This window comes from Balaenoptera borealis, assembly GCF_965194805.1.
Source record: "Balaenoptera borealis genome assembly, chromosome: 1".
NCBI classification, from domain to species: domain Eukaryota; kingdom Metazoa; phylum Chordata; class Mammalia; order Artiodactyla; family Balaenopteridae; genus Balaenoptera; species Balaenoptera borealis.
In genome coordinates, this window is record NC_138860.1 from 188,632,133 (window position 1) to 188,647,895 (window position 15,763).

General features: G+C 58.4%; 1 protein-coding gene across 12 annotated transcripts in view; it reads right to left on the reverse strand.

The window, feature by feature from the left end:
• Positions 1 to 15,763, reverse strand: part of CAMTA1 (calmodulin binding transcription activator 1) — an 891,439-nt gene that overhangs the window by 86,781 nt on the left and 788,895 nt on the right. For all 12 annotated transcript variants that reach the window (XM_082390202.1, XM_082390203.1, XM_082390198.1 and 9 more), the window contains 2 exons: positions 5,888 to 6,028; positions 2,546 to 4,386 (listed from right to left, as the gene is read on the reverse strand). In XM_082390202.1, coding sequence (XP_082246328.1) covers positions 2,546 to 4,386; positions 5,888 to 6,028 — 1,982 coding nt within the window. The remainder of the gene's footprint in view (positions 1 to 2,545; positions 4,387 to 5,887; positions 6,029 to 15,763) is intronic.

The following is a 15,763-nucleotide window of genomic DNA, read 5'->3' on the forward strand; positions in this document are numbered from 1 at the left end:
AGCCACTTTGGGCTCCAAAGGGCCCAGCTGGTGGCATCTGCGCATTTCCCAAATCAAATTGAATTTGAGCTGCTTTTGTTTCTCGGTAGCTGGAAGCATCGAGAGCTTCTGGAAAAGCGGGGCTGGCCGCTCCCTCTGCGAGGTGCCCGGGCCATCTTTCCTTTCTCGTTCCCATGCCGCCCTCGCGTGGCGAGCTGCTGAACTGACTTTCTCCGAGGTACAGTTTAGGGATCTGCAGGCCGGTGCTCGGATACAGGACAGAGAGGGCCAGGCCTGCCAGGAGCCCCTGACCAGTGCCTGCAGGTCCCAGGGGCTGGAAGGAGGGCCTGGACCCGTCCAGGAATGTGCACTCAGCTTGCAGGTTGAGTCCGGGGATAAAAAGCTCCTCCTCCCGCAGGACACGGGCGCCGGGGTGCCTCAGGGCATCCTGAGGAAGGACCAAATCTCCAAGGTCGGAGGTCTTGAGGCCACCTCTGCTCAGCCACTTACAGATCAGGACACCGAGGCCCAGGAGGCAGGCCCGAGAGCCGGTGCCCCGACTCCCAGCTCTGACCTCCTTGAACCCCAGTCCCAGGCCTCCCTCCCAGCCCCTCTGAATTGCTTTCTTAATCCCCATGGGGAGCCAGCTGCTGGGCTGAGCTGACCTTTCACCCCAGGGGATGGGGTCACAGCGAGCCGCACCAAGAGGAAACTGAGTCAGTCTTCCGGAGTCTTGGGGGTCCGTGGGGGTAGGGGGAGTCCCTGGAGGTGGGTGGAAGGGGCAGGGCTGCTGGAGTTCTTCGCTCAGTCCTGACAACCCAGTGAGGAAAGCGCTAGCATTGCCCCAATCTTAGAGACAGGAAAGGCAGCGACCTTGCCCGAAGTCACCACCGGCTAGTAAAGTGGGGGGCAGGATTTGAATCCAGACTGTGCAGCCCCAGCTCCGTGCTCCTCACCTCGTCGGGCAGCCACCTCTGGACCCCTGAGCTGGGAGGAACCTGCTGCCCGAGGACACGGTGCACGGGCAGAGCTGCTCTTACACCTGCTGTATTTCTGGGGTGCTCCTCTTCCAAGGGGGGGCCACTACCTGGGCTGATGTGGCATCTGAGAGCTGGGGGCATTCATACACAGCCTCTTCGCCACGGCCGAGGCAGGAGGACACGAAAAGGAGCACAGTGGGCCGTGAGTTGGGATGGCCACAGAGTAATAACCAATAACATAGCAAGAAACTATTGATTACTTCCTACGGGCCAAAGACTTTACCAAGAAGCAAGTACTATTATCACCCCCACTTGATAGGTGAGCAAACTGAGTCACAGGGAGGGAAAATCACAGCAGAGCCAGGGCTGACACCCAGGAGTGCCCCCTGAGACGTGCCCTCCACCCTGGGCCTCAGTGTCCCCTTCACCAGGGCCCGGGGGAGACTGGGAAGCCGACACGGGCTCTCAAAAATGCTGCACTTCTCAGGGAACCCCGTTAACCCTGTCCCAACTCGGGCCTCGTCCTGGGAGCCCCTGCCAGCGCCTGGGGCTGGAACGTGCACGGGTTTAGCCAGCATCCCTGCCCTGCCTGTGTCGGAAGACCTTCTGCGGGGTCTGCATCACTGCCCTGAGGTACCCCATGAGCTTCAGGGCCTCTTAGGAGCACCCCTCCCTTGGTGTTTTGGGCAGCAGCCCCTGCCCTATTGTCTAGGGAAGGTGGCAGTGGGGCCAAGGGAGCCGTGGGCAGCCATCTCCCAGGGGAGAAAGTGCCGACCTGGGCCCCAATATGCTGCTCTCCAAACACCTGGCAGGCCGACTGGGAGGGGTCAGGGAGCGTGTCCTATTGGGCAGCAGGAGGTTAGGGAACACTCGGGCCACTCTGTCCCCTTCCTACGCCATTCTACTTCGGAGGAAAAGCAAAGGTTCCTTCCTTAAGCACCTGGGCCACCGTGGCAAGACCTGGGTCGTCCTGCGGTCCTGGGCTTTGGCGCAGTGATTCTCGATGTCAGATCTCAGCCCCCCCGGAAGGGAGACGGACTGTGGGGTTGGGGGATGCCTTTGATTTTGTAGAGGCTGGATATACCACCAAAATCTCACAGATGACTCTTTGGAAGCTGTACCCTCCCTCTCAATTTGATGGGAATTTGTTTTTGCTTTGTTTTGTGAAACAAATCAAAAGCAATGGAGGATACAGACGGTCTATAGTGGTGATTTCCAAATTTTTTTCCAGCAGCCCTAGGATGCTTTTTCGAAAAAAAAAAAAGGCAAAGCAAAACATAGGTGGAATCTTAAGACATCAGCCAGGGGACAGCGGTGACAGCAAACATTGATCTGGCAGAGTTGGGAGGGCCACCTGGCCCCCGAGGAGACCCCTGATTTTAAAGCTACTTGCTCCTGTGAGGACTGAGAACACCGCTTGAGAGAGCTGGGGGTATTTCGAGCACCGTGGGGACAGAGGGAGGGGACACCTGCAGGGTCCAGAGCTTCAAGGGAAGGGCAGCCACACGCAAACGAGCACCCCTCGCTGGGTGCTGGCGGGTGGGCAGGTGAGGCTGGTGCGGGAGGCTACGGCAGTGACAGCTTACCTCCGGGTAAGACCACTCTGGGGAGTAGTCGGTCACCATGAACACCCGTCCGCTCTGCTGCAGCATCCCCAGGGTGCCCGGGGCTGAGGCGGCCGAGACCACCTCGGCAACGTGCATGTAGGCCATGGTGCTGGCCCCGCCCTCGGCGCTGCTCAGCTGCAGGCTCCCCTGCTGGGGGCTGCAGCAGGGGATGCACATCTCTGCCTGGGTGAAGGGGGCACGGGCCCCGTCCTCCGCCTGCGAGAGCGCTGCGCCATCCCCTGACACCAGCTGGTGCCCGTAGATGGTGCCGCTGCCCCCCTCCACGGAGATGAAGTCGTTGATCAGGTCGGAGAACTGGTTGCCAAAGGAGATGTCGAAGTGGTCCAGGCTGAGCTCCATGTTGGCGGCGTTGCCCAGGCCGGGCTGGGCCACGGGGTAGAGTCCCTGCACCACGTTGCCCGGGAGGAGGGGGACGCCGCCGGCGCTGCGGATCACGCCGGTGGGCTCGGGCTGCAGGTAGTGCTCGGAGCTACAGGCCTGCAGCTCCCCGGACTTGATCAGGCCCTCGCCCCCTTCGGCCACCTGCGAGGTCTCCATGGTGACCTCCCCTTCCGCCGCCATGGCCTGGAAATTGGCCTGAAACTGCATGAGGTGGAGGGAGGAAGTGGACTCGATCCGTGTCTCCACGTGGCCGCTGCAGGAGCTGGTCTGTGACGACGCCTCCGTTTTCACCGTGGGCATCACGAAGGTGCCCCCAGAGTCACCCAGGCTGCTGTGGGCATTCTGCTCGATGGGGAGGGGCTTGCTGGCGTCCTGCAGGAAGAAGCTCGGGGAAGGGGTCTGGTGGACGTGGGGGCCCGTCTGGCTGAAGCTGGACGTGTAGTCCTTGTTGGAGTCTATCGCACTGAAGTCCATTTGCTCCAGGGTGGTGCTGGGGCTCAGGCCGCCGCCCGACGGCAGGAGGCTGGAGCCCGCGCTCAGGGTGAGGGAGCTGGACGCCGCGGCCGCCGCAGAGGAGGAGTAGGCCTCTTTGGCCATCTGCTGCTCGAAGGAAGTGTCCTCGGTCTTGATCTCCTTGGTCAGGACGGTGGTGAAGCTGAAGCCCCTCTCCACTGGTGGTGAGTGCCGGACATTGGTGCTGACCATCTCGGCTTTCAGGCCTCCGCCCCCGTACGTCTGGCCCTGCTTCGGGTTATTGAGGAAACAGTCGGGGTCAAAGTTCATGGTGGTTTCTGGAATCTTCCGGCCCCCGTCGAGGGTGGTGGAGAGGACGAGCTCTTCGGACACATTGGTGGGCAGCATGGACAGGCTCTCCGAGCTGCCCGTGGTAGGGAAGGCGTACTTGTGGCCGTCGGAACTCACGGCCAGGACGAGGCCCTGAGAGGCGTCGGGCGACAGGAGGTGTTGGTTGGGGCCTGCGGTGGGGGACATGGTGTACACGGCCTCGTTGGTGACCTCGGACATGAACACCGTGGCGCTCTGGGACAAGCTCCCCATCACGGAGGCCACCGCCATGCTGGACACACCCGTGACCACGGGGCTGTCCGCCATGTCCGGGTCGCTGTTGAGCCCGCTGCTGATGGACACGGGGGAGCTCTGGGTGGTGTCGGGGACCTCCACCTGGTTGGTGGAGGAGACCTCGGTGCTGTTTTGGTGCAGCAGTACCGGCTTGGCCACCTTGCCGTTCCTCTTCTCGCGGCTCAAGCCCTTGCCGTGGCTGTGCTCGTGCTTGCCCTCGGATACGTCGTTGTGCTGCACCTCCGCGTGGCCCCCGTACCCCCCCGTCCGCGGCTCCACCTTCGGCGAGATGATGCGGTGTTTGGCACTGTTACACTTGTGGTGCACGCTGCTGCCCGCTCCTGCGGAGATCAGAAGCGCAACACGCGCACGCACACGCACACACGTGCACACGCACACACGTGCACACGCGCGCACACACACACACACACACACACACGCAGAGTGTCAGAGCTAGGACTGCAGTGGGCCCCGTCCCTGAGCGCTGGGGTCTGGCAGAGCCCAGCCTGGGAGTCCAAGCTGGCCCTGGCCCCTCGGGGCTGCCGTGGGACAGACCCTCAGGGACTCAGGCCCTCTTACCCCACCCCAGGCTCTCAGGTGCCCTATGCAACCACCCTCCGGACTGGGGGGCTTTGTCCCTGATGCTCTTTTCAAATAGTAATTGAAGACCCCCAGTGCATAGGAGGCGGGGAAGGAGAGGCTGGGGAGAATGTCGTACTCCAGGAAAATCCTCCCCACCTTCCGAGGCGTACTCACTCACTGGAATGGCTCAGCCTGGGATGGTGGCCGGGGCCTTCTCCCCTCCCCTGAAACTTTTCACGCCTGTTCAGGCTACAGTGTCCCAGGAAGCCCCTCTGGGACTGAAAGCCGGTGGTTGATGGTAGGGGGCTGGGGGTGTGGTGGGTAGAGAGCAATGTACTCTCCCTGGACTAGCTCTTAGGCCCCAGGACCAAAGAGGGTTCTACTTTATTCCAGAGGCAGAAAGGTATTTGGGGCCACCCCCCACTCCATTTAGCTAGCCTGGGCCTATCCTTGGCTCTTTGTGGGATGAAATCCTTCTAAAAACCTGAGCAACGACCCAGCCCTAACCCCCAGTTCAGTGGCAGAAAAGAAAGAACCTCAGGCTCTGAGCGTTTCTGAGCAAGTTGCACTGAGGGCTCTGCCCCTAGGCCTCCACTCCTGCGTAATTTTCATTCCATCTGATAAGGGTGACTCCGCTTTTGATAAAAGGGTGAATTCTCCCCTGATCCTGTTACAGACTCACCAAGATTCTTAAATGCATGAAGACTTCGCAGAGAAGTGACATGACCCTCTAATGGAAATAGCTAATTAAGGCAGCTAGGGAGTAAAGAACCACATTTCCAAGAGCAGATACCATTATCGGAAACACAGACACATTGGGACAGAAGATGTGGGACGCTTTACATTCTTGGAGGAGACAGAGGTGAAAGCAAGAGGTTTCGCTTGAGTGGTCCCACTGACTCAGGGCTGATCTCCCAGAAAAGCCTGTGTCGGCCCGGGGACCTGGGCTCCTGCTGCTGATGCCCGAGATCCCAGGGCCCGGAGGGCACCTGCTACGGGTGGATGCGGACAGAGACCCAGCCCTGTGCACTCCTGACCCTGCTGCCCACATTCCTAGAGGGCGCTGCCTCTCCGGAAACTGCTCTCTCCTGCCCGAAGTGGGCTGCCCGCCGGCCCCGCTGGGCAGGACGAGGGAGAGTTGCCCTGGCTGCGGTGCTGTGGCCTGGCTCCTGGCTGCCCCCTCTCCCCTTGTGGTCCTCACGCCCGCTGCCCGGCAGTGCCCCCTGTGCCCACGCGCCCGCCGGGGGCCACCCCGCTCACCCAGGCTGCCGGTGCAGAGGCAGTTGTGGGTCCGCGGCTGTGGCTTGGTCTGGTGGCTGTCAAGGATCTGCTGCACCAGCTGCTCGACCGAGAAGCCCGGGCTGCTGTTCCCGTTGCTGCAGGTCCACTTGATGCCGTGGACTGTGGGGAGAGAGACGGGGCGGTCAGCGGCCACGCCTGCGGGGGGCGTCCTGCGAGGGTCGGGACCGGGGCCCGCCCTGAGCGCGGCCCCCTCTCTGCTGGGACGCCGGCCCCAGGCACCGTGAAGTGATGGCCGTAAGGAGTGGAGGAGCGAGAGAGGAGGGTAGAGAAGGCAGGCCCAGGCTGCCCCGCCAGGCTGCCCCGCTCCCCTGGGGACCTCAGTGCTCCCCCTCTGCCTCCGGCCCTCCTTTCCTGTGGTGCATGGCGGGGTGGGGGTGGGGGCAGTAGACGGCCCAGGGAGTTGCTTTTGTTTCCGCAAAGTCCAAGTACATCGGGTGGCTCTTCAGGAGGTCCTGGAGTGGAGGGGACAGAGAGCGAGGATGGGGAAGGGGAGGTGCCGGAGGCCGAGGGACCTCCGCAGACCGCAGGTCGTGGAGATGCGGAGACGTGGTGGAGGTTGGGGAGAGCGGCTCCCAGCAGGATGGATGCCCAGCCCCGGCGGGCGGCGGAGGGGGAGCGCTTCAGCCTCCTGCTCTCACCAGACGTCCCGGCCTCGAGGGATGGCAGATCGGGCACAGTGGGTGCCCACTGATGGCCCGCCACCCGGACGGCCGCCCTGGCGTTTTGGCTCCACCCTCCTCAACCCTGGACCCCTGCTGTCCCTGGTGTTGGAGTGGGGGACCCAGCATGACTGAGGGTGGGCTCCCCACCTGCCTGGCAGGATGGGGCTGGAAGTCTAAAATAACCGACTTGCCTGGCTGGGTGTGTGGACTGACTGAGTTTCACGCCCGCTTGCTCTGCTGTGTTCTCTCAGCTGGAGCAGACCTGGCTGAGAGGCGGGGGGCTGAGCCTGCGGGGCCTCTCTGGTGGCTCTGGGGGGCCGGGTCCAGAGGCAGTGAATCCACAGCCCCGGGGCTGGAGCTGGTGCCTGGGGCTTCAGGAGGGACCCAGTTCCCTACGAAGGGGGTGGACGGTGGGAGCTGGTGGTCTGAGAGGAGGAGCAGGGCATCAGGGCACAGGGTCAGGTTAGAGAGAGGCCAGGGGCTTTGCCAGCGCAAGAACAATTTGGTTTCTCCTGATCTCACGTGGACTCCATGGGAAGAACTGTCACAACTCGCAGAGCCTGCCTTTGCTCTGTGAGGGGCACAAGGAGACACACAGGGAGAGTCTACACAGCGGGTAGGAGCTGGGTTGGATTCAGATGTGGATTGGAGTCCAGGTTTTGTTCTGTACTTGCTGTGTGAATTTGGCCAAGTCACTAAACCTCTCTGAGCCTCAGTTTCCTCATCTGCAAAATGGGAATACGAGAGTATCTGCCTCACAGGGTGGCCCGGAGGAAACCCAGTCTCCTGCCTGGCACTCTGTGTGGACCCCGCCAAGAGTAGCTGTTGTCATAACCATTAATGTTGATGACGGCAACGACGGTGACACACCGCACGCGATGCTGGCCTTGCCCTGCAGCTTGGCCGATGCTTTGGGAACAGGCCTGGGGAAGGCAGCTTCCTGCTGTGAAATCCACAGACGGCTCAGCCTTGGAACGCTGCAGGGAGAGCTCCTCGGCGCCGTCCGTCTCATGCCTCTGCTCCTCGACCGCACCTTCATGTAGAACTTCAGTGGTTTTTCAAAGAAAATCCCGATGTGAGGGTCGTGATCTGCTGGGAATCCCCCGAGGGCGCCGCTTTTCTTCTCCGTGCACCTGCCCAGGTGTTCACCCACGATCCTCGCCTCCACTCCATTCTGATGAGGCTCTGGCCTCTTGGGAGGTCTTCCGGGCTCTGCCGCTCATTTCTTCAAAAGCGCTGGGGCCCTAGCCCTGTTCCTGGCGGTCCCGAATTCTGGCGGGTCATTGAGAGGGGATGGTGGCTGAATGGCTTCTGCCTCGAGCTAGCTCAGCTGCCTGGATTTGAAGTCGTGGGCGCCTGTTTGGAGCCCTGTATGATGCGCATGCCCAGGGGTTGGGTGTTTGCAGCCCACCTTTCTGCAGGTGGACGGCGCCTCCCCTTGGGATCCCTCGGGAAAATCTCCGGCAGCCCCAGGAAGCTTGCACTCCCGCTGGCTCAGGCCCACCTCCTGTCTGGCAGCTGGAAGGGATAGCCCAGGCCAGGGGTTTGCAAACCTCATCATAGCTGTGGAGCACTTTTCACAAATAAACCTCTACCTGGAAATCCAATATGGAAAATAGATCACAGCAGAAGGGGCCTGGCCCAGGCAGGATTTAGGGGTCAGGGCGTGTCCTCACACCTGGGCCCCCCTTGGCTGAGGACCTTTTCCAGAATCCTCATGTTATAGATGAGAAAACAGAGGCTGAGGGTGGGGGCCGGAGGGCAGGACTCAAACCGCTGTACACAGATGTCCTGCCCCAGCCCAGAGGTTCCGGAGGGGTGCCCAGACTTTAAAGCTCTGCATGAGTTCCTCGCATGCAGTCAGGATGGCAAACACAGGGCTCTGTCTTAAGCCGAGTCTGCAGATTCTGCAAGTCTGAGACCAGAAGCATCTCCAGAGCTCATCACGGGCGCTTCTACCTGTGGAGGACTTGGAGCAGGGGCTCTTTGCAAAGCCAGACCAGGTGTTCTCAGGGAACCCTCTCCGGCCCACCCGAGTCTGAACTTGAATCTCTGGAGACATGAGCTAGGCTCAGGCAGCCCCACCTCTGGCTTCTGGCTGCAGGACCCCACCCCACCCAAAGGTCTGGGGTGCTGGCGTTGGGTGGGCTCGCTAACCCCCGGACTGCCAGTCGGCTCTGCTGGAACGTTCTGGCATTTTGGACCAGGCCCCCCCTGTGCTGACAACTGCCGCTCAGACCAGCCTCCTCCAGCCCCCGTGCGGGCGCAGCTCCTGCGTTCTTCCTGCTTCTTGTTCGTCTCCTCATGTTGTGAAGGTTATAAAATGAAAACCCAGTGAAGGGTGACAGATTGCAAGCAGAGAATTTTCGGATGCTTAATGCAAATTACCTACTGTCTTAGCACATCCAATATGCAAATTGCCTCCCTCCCCCTCTGGTGGGGGAGGGGAGAGGAGCCCCCTCCTCGGAGGTGGTAAGCTGTTAGTACCGAATATCAAATACTATCAAGACGGCTTTTAACATGTCATGCTCCGCTTCCCGACACGTAATGAGTCAATGGGAAAGGAGATTTCTATTGGGAAAAGCGTGCTTTATGGAAGGAAGGTTGATACACACGCACGCTGGCCCCCTCCCCCTCCACTGCCTCTCCTCCTTCGTAAAAGCAGCTAAAGGGAAACCCATTAAAGGTACAGTTGGTGAAATGTAAGGTCATGAACTGGGGCGGAGGGCACAGAAAGAGAAAAGGGAATACCCCTCCGCTCCCCCCACCCAAATCACCTCTTGGTGGCTCTGGGCCACATCGTCCCCTCTGCTCTCTGAGTCTCGATGGAGGGCTCCTCATTCCCAGGCCACAGTCGGCCGCCTGGGGGCGGGGGCTGGCCTGAGTGTTTCCTGCCAAATCCCTGGCCGGGGAGACTCTAAAACTCCCCACGCAGGTCTGGGTAGTGCTCCCGGGCTGCTCAGGTGATGGAGGGGGCCTGTCCTGTGTGCCCAGGAAGGCTGGGGCAAGGAAGGTACCAGAGAGGGAGAAGGCGGGCGTGGGTGACTCCTCACAGGCCTGCACAGGACAGGAGTGGCCAGAGGGCCACACTGGCCAGAGGAAAGTGGGGTGCTGCAGGGTACTTCTGCGGCTCCGCCCATAGTCCTGCTGCTGCCCAGGGAACCCCGCACCTGGGCCCGACACTGGCTCTGCCAGGCGGAGTGCAGCAGGCCCTGTGGGAGGACTGGTCTGCGAGCCGACGGTGCTGACGTGGCCTGAACACGACGCTCACGCTAACGACCTCCCAGAGCTGGGCAGCCGGGCTCACACTAATCTGAATAATCAAAAGGAAATCGGTGACAACAGCATGGGGCCACGCTTTGGAGAGCATCTTCTGATGAGCAATTCACCCAAGAGGCAGCCAACCGCTGGGAAGAGTGTAACTGAGATCTGGAGGAGGGGGCTGGGGAAGGTATGGGGGTGAATCCTCCACCCACACCACTGCCTGGGGCCAGCTGCCAGCTGAGGGCCACTTGGCTTATGCCTGCTCCATCCCAGCCTTGTGGGGGGTTGTAGGTGGAGAGCTTTGGCCAGGTAGGCTTAACTTGACCCCAGGTTGAGCTGCCCTGTCACTCTGTTATGGACAGAATTGTGTACCCCCCAAAATTCTCAGGTTGAAACCTTAACCTCCAATTTGAATATATTTGGAGATAGAGCCTTTTGGAAGATAATTAAGGTTAAATGAGGTCCTAAGGGTGGGTCCTAATGCAACAGAACTGGTGTCCTTATAAGAAGAGGAAGAGACACCAGGGGTGAGCACACAGAGGAAAGGTCATGTGAGGACACAGCGAGAAGGCGGCCGTCTGCAAGCCAAGGGGAGAGGCCTCAACAGAAACCACCCCTGCCCACACCTTGATCTTGAACTTCCAGCCTCCAGAGCTGTGAGAAGTAAATTTCCTATGGCTTAAGCTGCCCAATCTGTGGTGCTCTGTTATGGGAGCCCCGGCTGATATCAGGGTTCAGGCCTGAGCCCTACATGCCCCTGGGAGAGACCCACCCTGCCCTTGTGCTCCACACGTTGGGTGTGTATGTTTGAGGGGCACTGAGATCTTTCCAGAATGCCTCCTTTTGAAACCGAGCAGGACCCTGTGGGGCTCCTGGGCACAAACCTTTCTGTCTCCCATTTCTTGTTTGTAGGGAGCAGACTCCAGCCTCCATGACCTTCCCTGAGTTCCAAAGGGCAGATTTGAACAGCTGCTCATCAAGAGACTAGCAGCCAAGAAACCACCTGAGGCAAGATTAGAGGAACCAGAGAAGCTCATCAAGAGACTACCTGAGACCAAATTGGAGGGGTGCAGCCCCTGCACACACTCTAATCTTGTCAGCAACCCCATGCTTGAACTATTGCTATAAAACTCCTCATCAAATCCTCCCGGGTTGGGGCATGGAGTTTTTTGGAGCAGGAGCCAGCTGTGCCCCGCTTTGCCTGGCAAAGCAATAAAGCTATTCTTTTCTACTTCACCCAAAACTCTGTTTCCGAGATTCGATTAGGCACCGGTGCACAGAGGCTGAGCTTTGGCATCACTTTCGCTGCCACTTTAAATCTTACCCTTCCATCCAGCACTTGCCAGCTCAAGCCTCACCTCCTCCTGGAGGCCCTCCTGGTTACTCTAGCTCTCGTCCCCACTGGACCCAGAGTCTGACTCATGGGGACAGGATGTTATCGAGGGGGCCTTCTCTATCCCCCATGCTTCGAACGATGCCTGGCACATAGCAGATGCTCAGCGAAGTCTGGTGGAGTGAATAAACGAATGGGTGGTTTCTCAGTCACTCACACCAGCACTGCTCCCTTTTTGTTTCATCCATTCATTAATTCCCCCAATGAACTGTAAGCAGAGCTCACATCTCAATAATAATAACAAAAATAATATTTACTGAACCTACACTACCTGCTAGGCATTGTGCTAGGTTCTTTATATGTTGACTCCATTATAAAAAGAAAGAAATCACAATAATATCTACCCTTGATTGAGTATCTACTGGGGACAGGGCACTGGGCAGTGGTTCTCCAAGTATGGTCCCAGCTGCCGTAAAATCACCCGGAAATATGTTAGAAATGCACATTGCCAGGCCCCACCCAGCCCTACGATGAATCAGAAACTCTGGGGAGGAGGTTCAGATCTGTGTCCTACCCTCCAGGGGAATCGATACTGGCTCAAATTTGAGACCCATTGGTCTAGAGATTACATCTCTCATCTCTCAACGATCCTTTGAGGCTGAATTATCGTCCCGTTTTATTAATGTGAGAACCAAGACTCAGGAACGTTGTGTAACTTGCCCAAGGTCACTCAGCAGATAAGTGGGGGTGGGGAGGGGTTGCAGTTTCCACTGAGCCGTCTGCCTCGGATGGGTCTTCCCAGCCTGCATCCCTCCTGGACCAAGGAAGGGCCGGACGGTTCATCACGGGCTGGGGAGGGAGGGCTACTCCTATCAGCAGACCGAGATCCTTTCTACTCACTTCACTTCCTAGAGAGAGGGATTCCGTGATTTCCTGGGGGCTGGTGGGTGTGCAGGAAACCCAGACCCCCTGGGGCTGGGCCAGGTTCTGTCCCCCAGCCCGCCACCCACCCTGCTGTTTCCTGCCCTCTCTGACTATGGAGGGTGCCGGCTGCCGCAGAAGGGCCACGTGGGCTGGGGACGGGGAGGGGCAGAAGTTCTAAAGCCCCTGGCTCTTCCCTCACGATCTTCCTCACTCAGGGCTGGGCCAGGTGGGCAGCCAGGCCGGAATGTGTGGCCACCCAGACCAGGGCAGAAGAAGCTTGCTTTGGGCCTCCCAAGGGCAGGGCAGGAAGTGAGAGGCAGGGCCTGTTGTGCACCTGCTCTTGGAGGAGAAGAAGCGAGAGAGGGAGGGAGGCCCGTGGGAGAACATCTCAGCATCTGAACCTGGGCCGCTGGGGTTCCCAGAGGGGTCCCTGGCCTCGTTCACCGAAGCCCACCGGGGTGAGTTTACGGGAAATTTCTATGAAAGACAGGGAGCCCGATGAAAGACTCTTCCCAGAGAACATGGGAATCGTGGGAGCAGTGTTTGTCTCCTTGCCTGGATTTCTAGTCATTGGAGGTCGGAGGGGGTGGGGAGGGGACGCCGAGTCACAGACGGGGGTGGGATGTGTATGGGGGACCCAGCGGAGGCCTTCTTGGTTGTCCTCCGAAGCCTCAAATGTTGCTTCCCGAGGTGGCTGCCCTAGGCAGTGGTAGAACTTTCCTGAAGGGCAGGGAGAACCTCTGAGCTCAGTGCCTGGCTAACTGTACGGGAGGGAGGGGCTGAGATTCAGGAACATCCAGAGCCTGTCGGGGGGGACTTCCCTGCAGTTCAGTGGTTAAGACTCTGCACTTCCACTGCAGGGGGCACGGGCTTGATCCCTGGTCGGGGAACTAAGATCCCACATGCTGCGCAGCAAAATAAATAAGTAAGTAAGTAAATAAATAAATAAATAAAATATTAAAAAAAGCAAAACAAAACAGAGCCTGTGGGAGACAGGCCGGCAGGACCACGCTGGCCAGGGGTCAGGGGCCCCAGTGGTCACAGCTCTTTTCCTCACATGCATGTGATCTTGGGAAGATCTTTGATTCCTCTTGGCCTCCGTTTCCTCATCTGTAAAATGGGTGCCTCCCACTAGTTCACCTGACGACACATCTCTGTTCCCCAAGGGACTTCAAAGACACAAGTGGGCCCCACTCCCTGGATTCCGATTTGGTGGTGTCCGCAGGAGATCTGAGTCAGGACAGGGTTGAGGGCCCCGAGTGAGATGACCCTTTCTGCTCTGAAACGTCATGCCTGGAACACTTTGGAAAGGAATTAGAGGGTCAGAAAGGCCTACTCTGGAAGGCCCCTCACCCCGAGGCAGCCCCGGGAGCTGGTGAGAGCAAGCTGCCTGCCCTCCTTTGCTCTGTGGGGCTGTAACTTCTGGAAGGATAATAGGCATGTCCGGCTGGAGCTTGGGTCACCACGGTAACAGCACAGGTGGCGCCTGCCGGGATGGACATTTGGCTTTCTTTGCACAGGAAGAGATTTCTTGGTGCTGTGTCGAGCAGGTGACAAGTGGCATGTTGGTGACAAAGAAAATCCCCCCACCTCCCGACAGAGGCTTTTGGGGGGCCTTTCTCTTGGCCCCCAGCAGCTGCGTTCATCCAGCGCTCCCACCCAGGGACTCAACTCTCCGTAAAGACCCACACAGAGGTGACTGTTTAACGGCTGTCCAGACAGGTCCCCTTGGAGACGGAAACGGGCACTGTGATAATTTGTCTGGACAATGGTGCCACCTGGACGCTCCCAGGCAACCCGGACCTGTGGTCACCCTACAGAGGAGCCACGTGAGGGAGGTGGGCAGGGGAGGGGCCACCAGGCGCCTCTCCAGGAGTGAATGAGCCCGTTTGGATGCCTCCCGGTTGTTGACACTAGAAGGCTGTCTCCATGGCAACAAGGTCAATGGGAAACGGCAGCCACGTTGGTTTAATTTTCACTGTATTCTTGTTGACAGGAGTAAAGGCCCGGCTTCTGAATTCTTGGTTCAAATGGATAAAATTTTCATTAGATTTAACTTCTCATATCCAGACACCCACATATGATTCAATTTCCCCATCTCACCCTCAGCTCATTCTCCTACTGGTCCTGAGGACAACATTTTCAGAAATCTCATCTCGAGGAGTGCGGAGGCTGAGCGGGGACAGGATGGCGTGTGTTCGCGGGCACGCGTGGGCTGTGTCCCAAATCCGCTTGTAATTCCTGGTTCTGAATGTCAGGGGACGTGGGGCATAAGACCCCCCTTTCCATCTTTTACCAGGAGGCATCGGCTTCGTTCCAACAGAGAACAAGCCCAGGGAAAGGCAGAGGGTCTGAGGACTTCTTCCAGGTGGGAGGGACCTCGGAGGTGAGGGGCGGGGAGAAGGGCTTCCCAGTTGGGAGCTGATTTGGGCCGCTAAGCCTCCACCAGCAGGAAATTCAGGCCACGTGGGGATGGAGCTCCCTGTACCTCTGCACTTGACCTCACAGGCAATCTCCTAGAAGCTCTGTGGCATAAAAAGTGGCCTTGGCTGAGTGTTTCCGCACCGGCCCCGCTCACTGGGCCAAGGATGTGCCTTGTGGAGCGACTTGAGTCTTGCAGAATCTCCTGATTTGCTGAATGGCATTGTTACCGAGGCCGGGAATTCTTTGCTCTGTAGTGAGAGCGTGAGTGGGCTTGAAGTTCTCTGATTGTCTAGCAATGTTGGATGGAAGCCCAATATGGCAGGGGGGGGAGAAGAAGCTTTAGCCATTCTCCCACATCTGGGAACCACGTGGGCTCTGAATTCTCTTCTCTTTTGGGCTCGACTGCAGCCTCTTCTCCCAGGCTCTGCCCGGGGGCAGAGGTGGCAGGAGTGACCACCTGTCCACCAGCCCCTCCGGGCCACTAGCAGCGGGGGCAGGGGACCAGGTTTTTGGGTTCCGGAGGGTCTCCGTCTTGCTTTTGGGAGACCCTGGACTCAGAGGCCTCCTCCGTGTGCCCGGAGGTGGCGCCTGCAGAGAGGCAGGTGCCCTAGAAAGGGGTAGCTGTCTCTCGGCTCCTACCAGAACCTTCGATTTTCAAAGAGAAGCTGAAAATCTGGAGATTAAAATGCTGGCAACAAATTCTAAGTTTAACAAAATCACCCCCCCAGCGTGAGCAGGGCCGTGTCAGCTCTGGGAGGTGGTCAGGCACACCCTCCCCACCAGCACAGAGGGGCCCCCATCAAAGCTCATGGAATTAGTGGATGGCAGAGTCGGAGCAGGGGATTCTGTAACAGCAGGGGGTGCATGGCGCCCAAGTGGCCCTGAGGGGGCAAGTAGCCAGGGAGCGACAGGAAATCAAAAGAAGTATTTCTCTTTTAGTTCTCTGATTTGGGGGACAAACCAGCTAAATAAAATTTAGCCCAAGGGAGAAAGGCACATTTGCAAAACAAGCCTGGATCCTCCCAGCAGAACAGGAAAAGGAAGTAATCCCTATTTAAAACCAGCCTATCCTACTAAGTGAAGTAAGCCAGACAGAGAAAGACAAATATGGTATGATATTGCATATATGTGGAATCTCAAAAAAAAAAAAAAAAAAAGGAACAAATGAACTTATTTACAAAACAGAAAGAGACTCACACACATAGAAAACAAACTCCTGGTTACCAA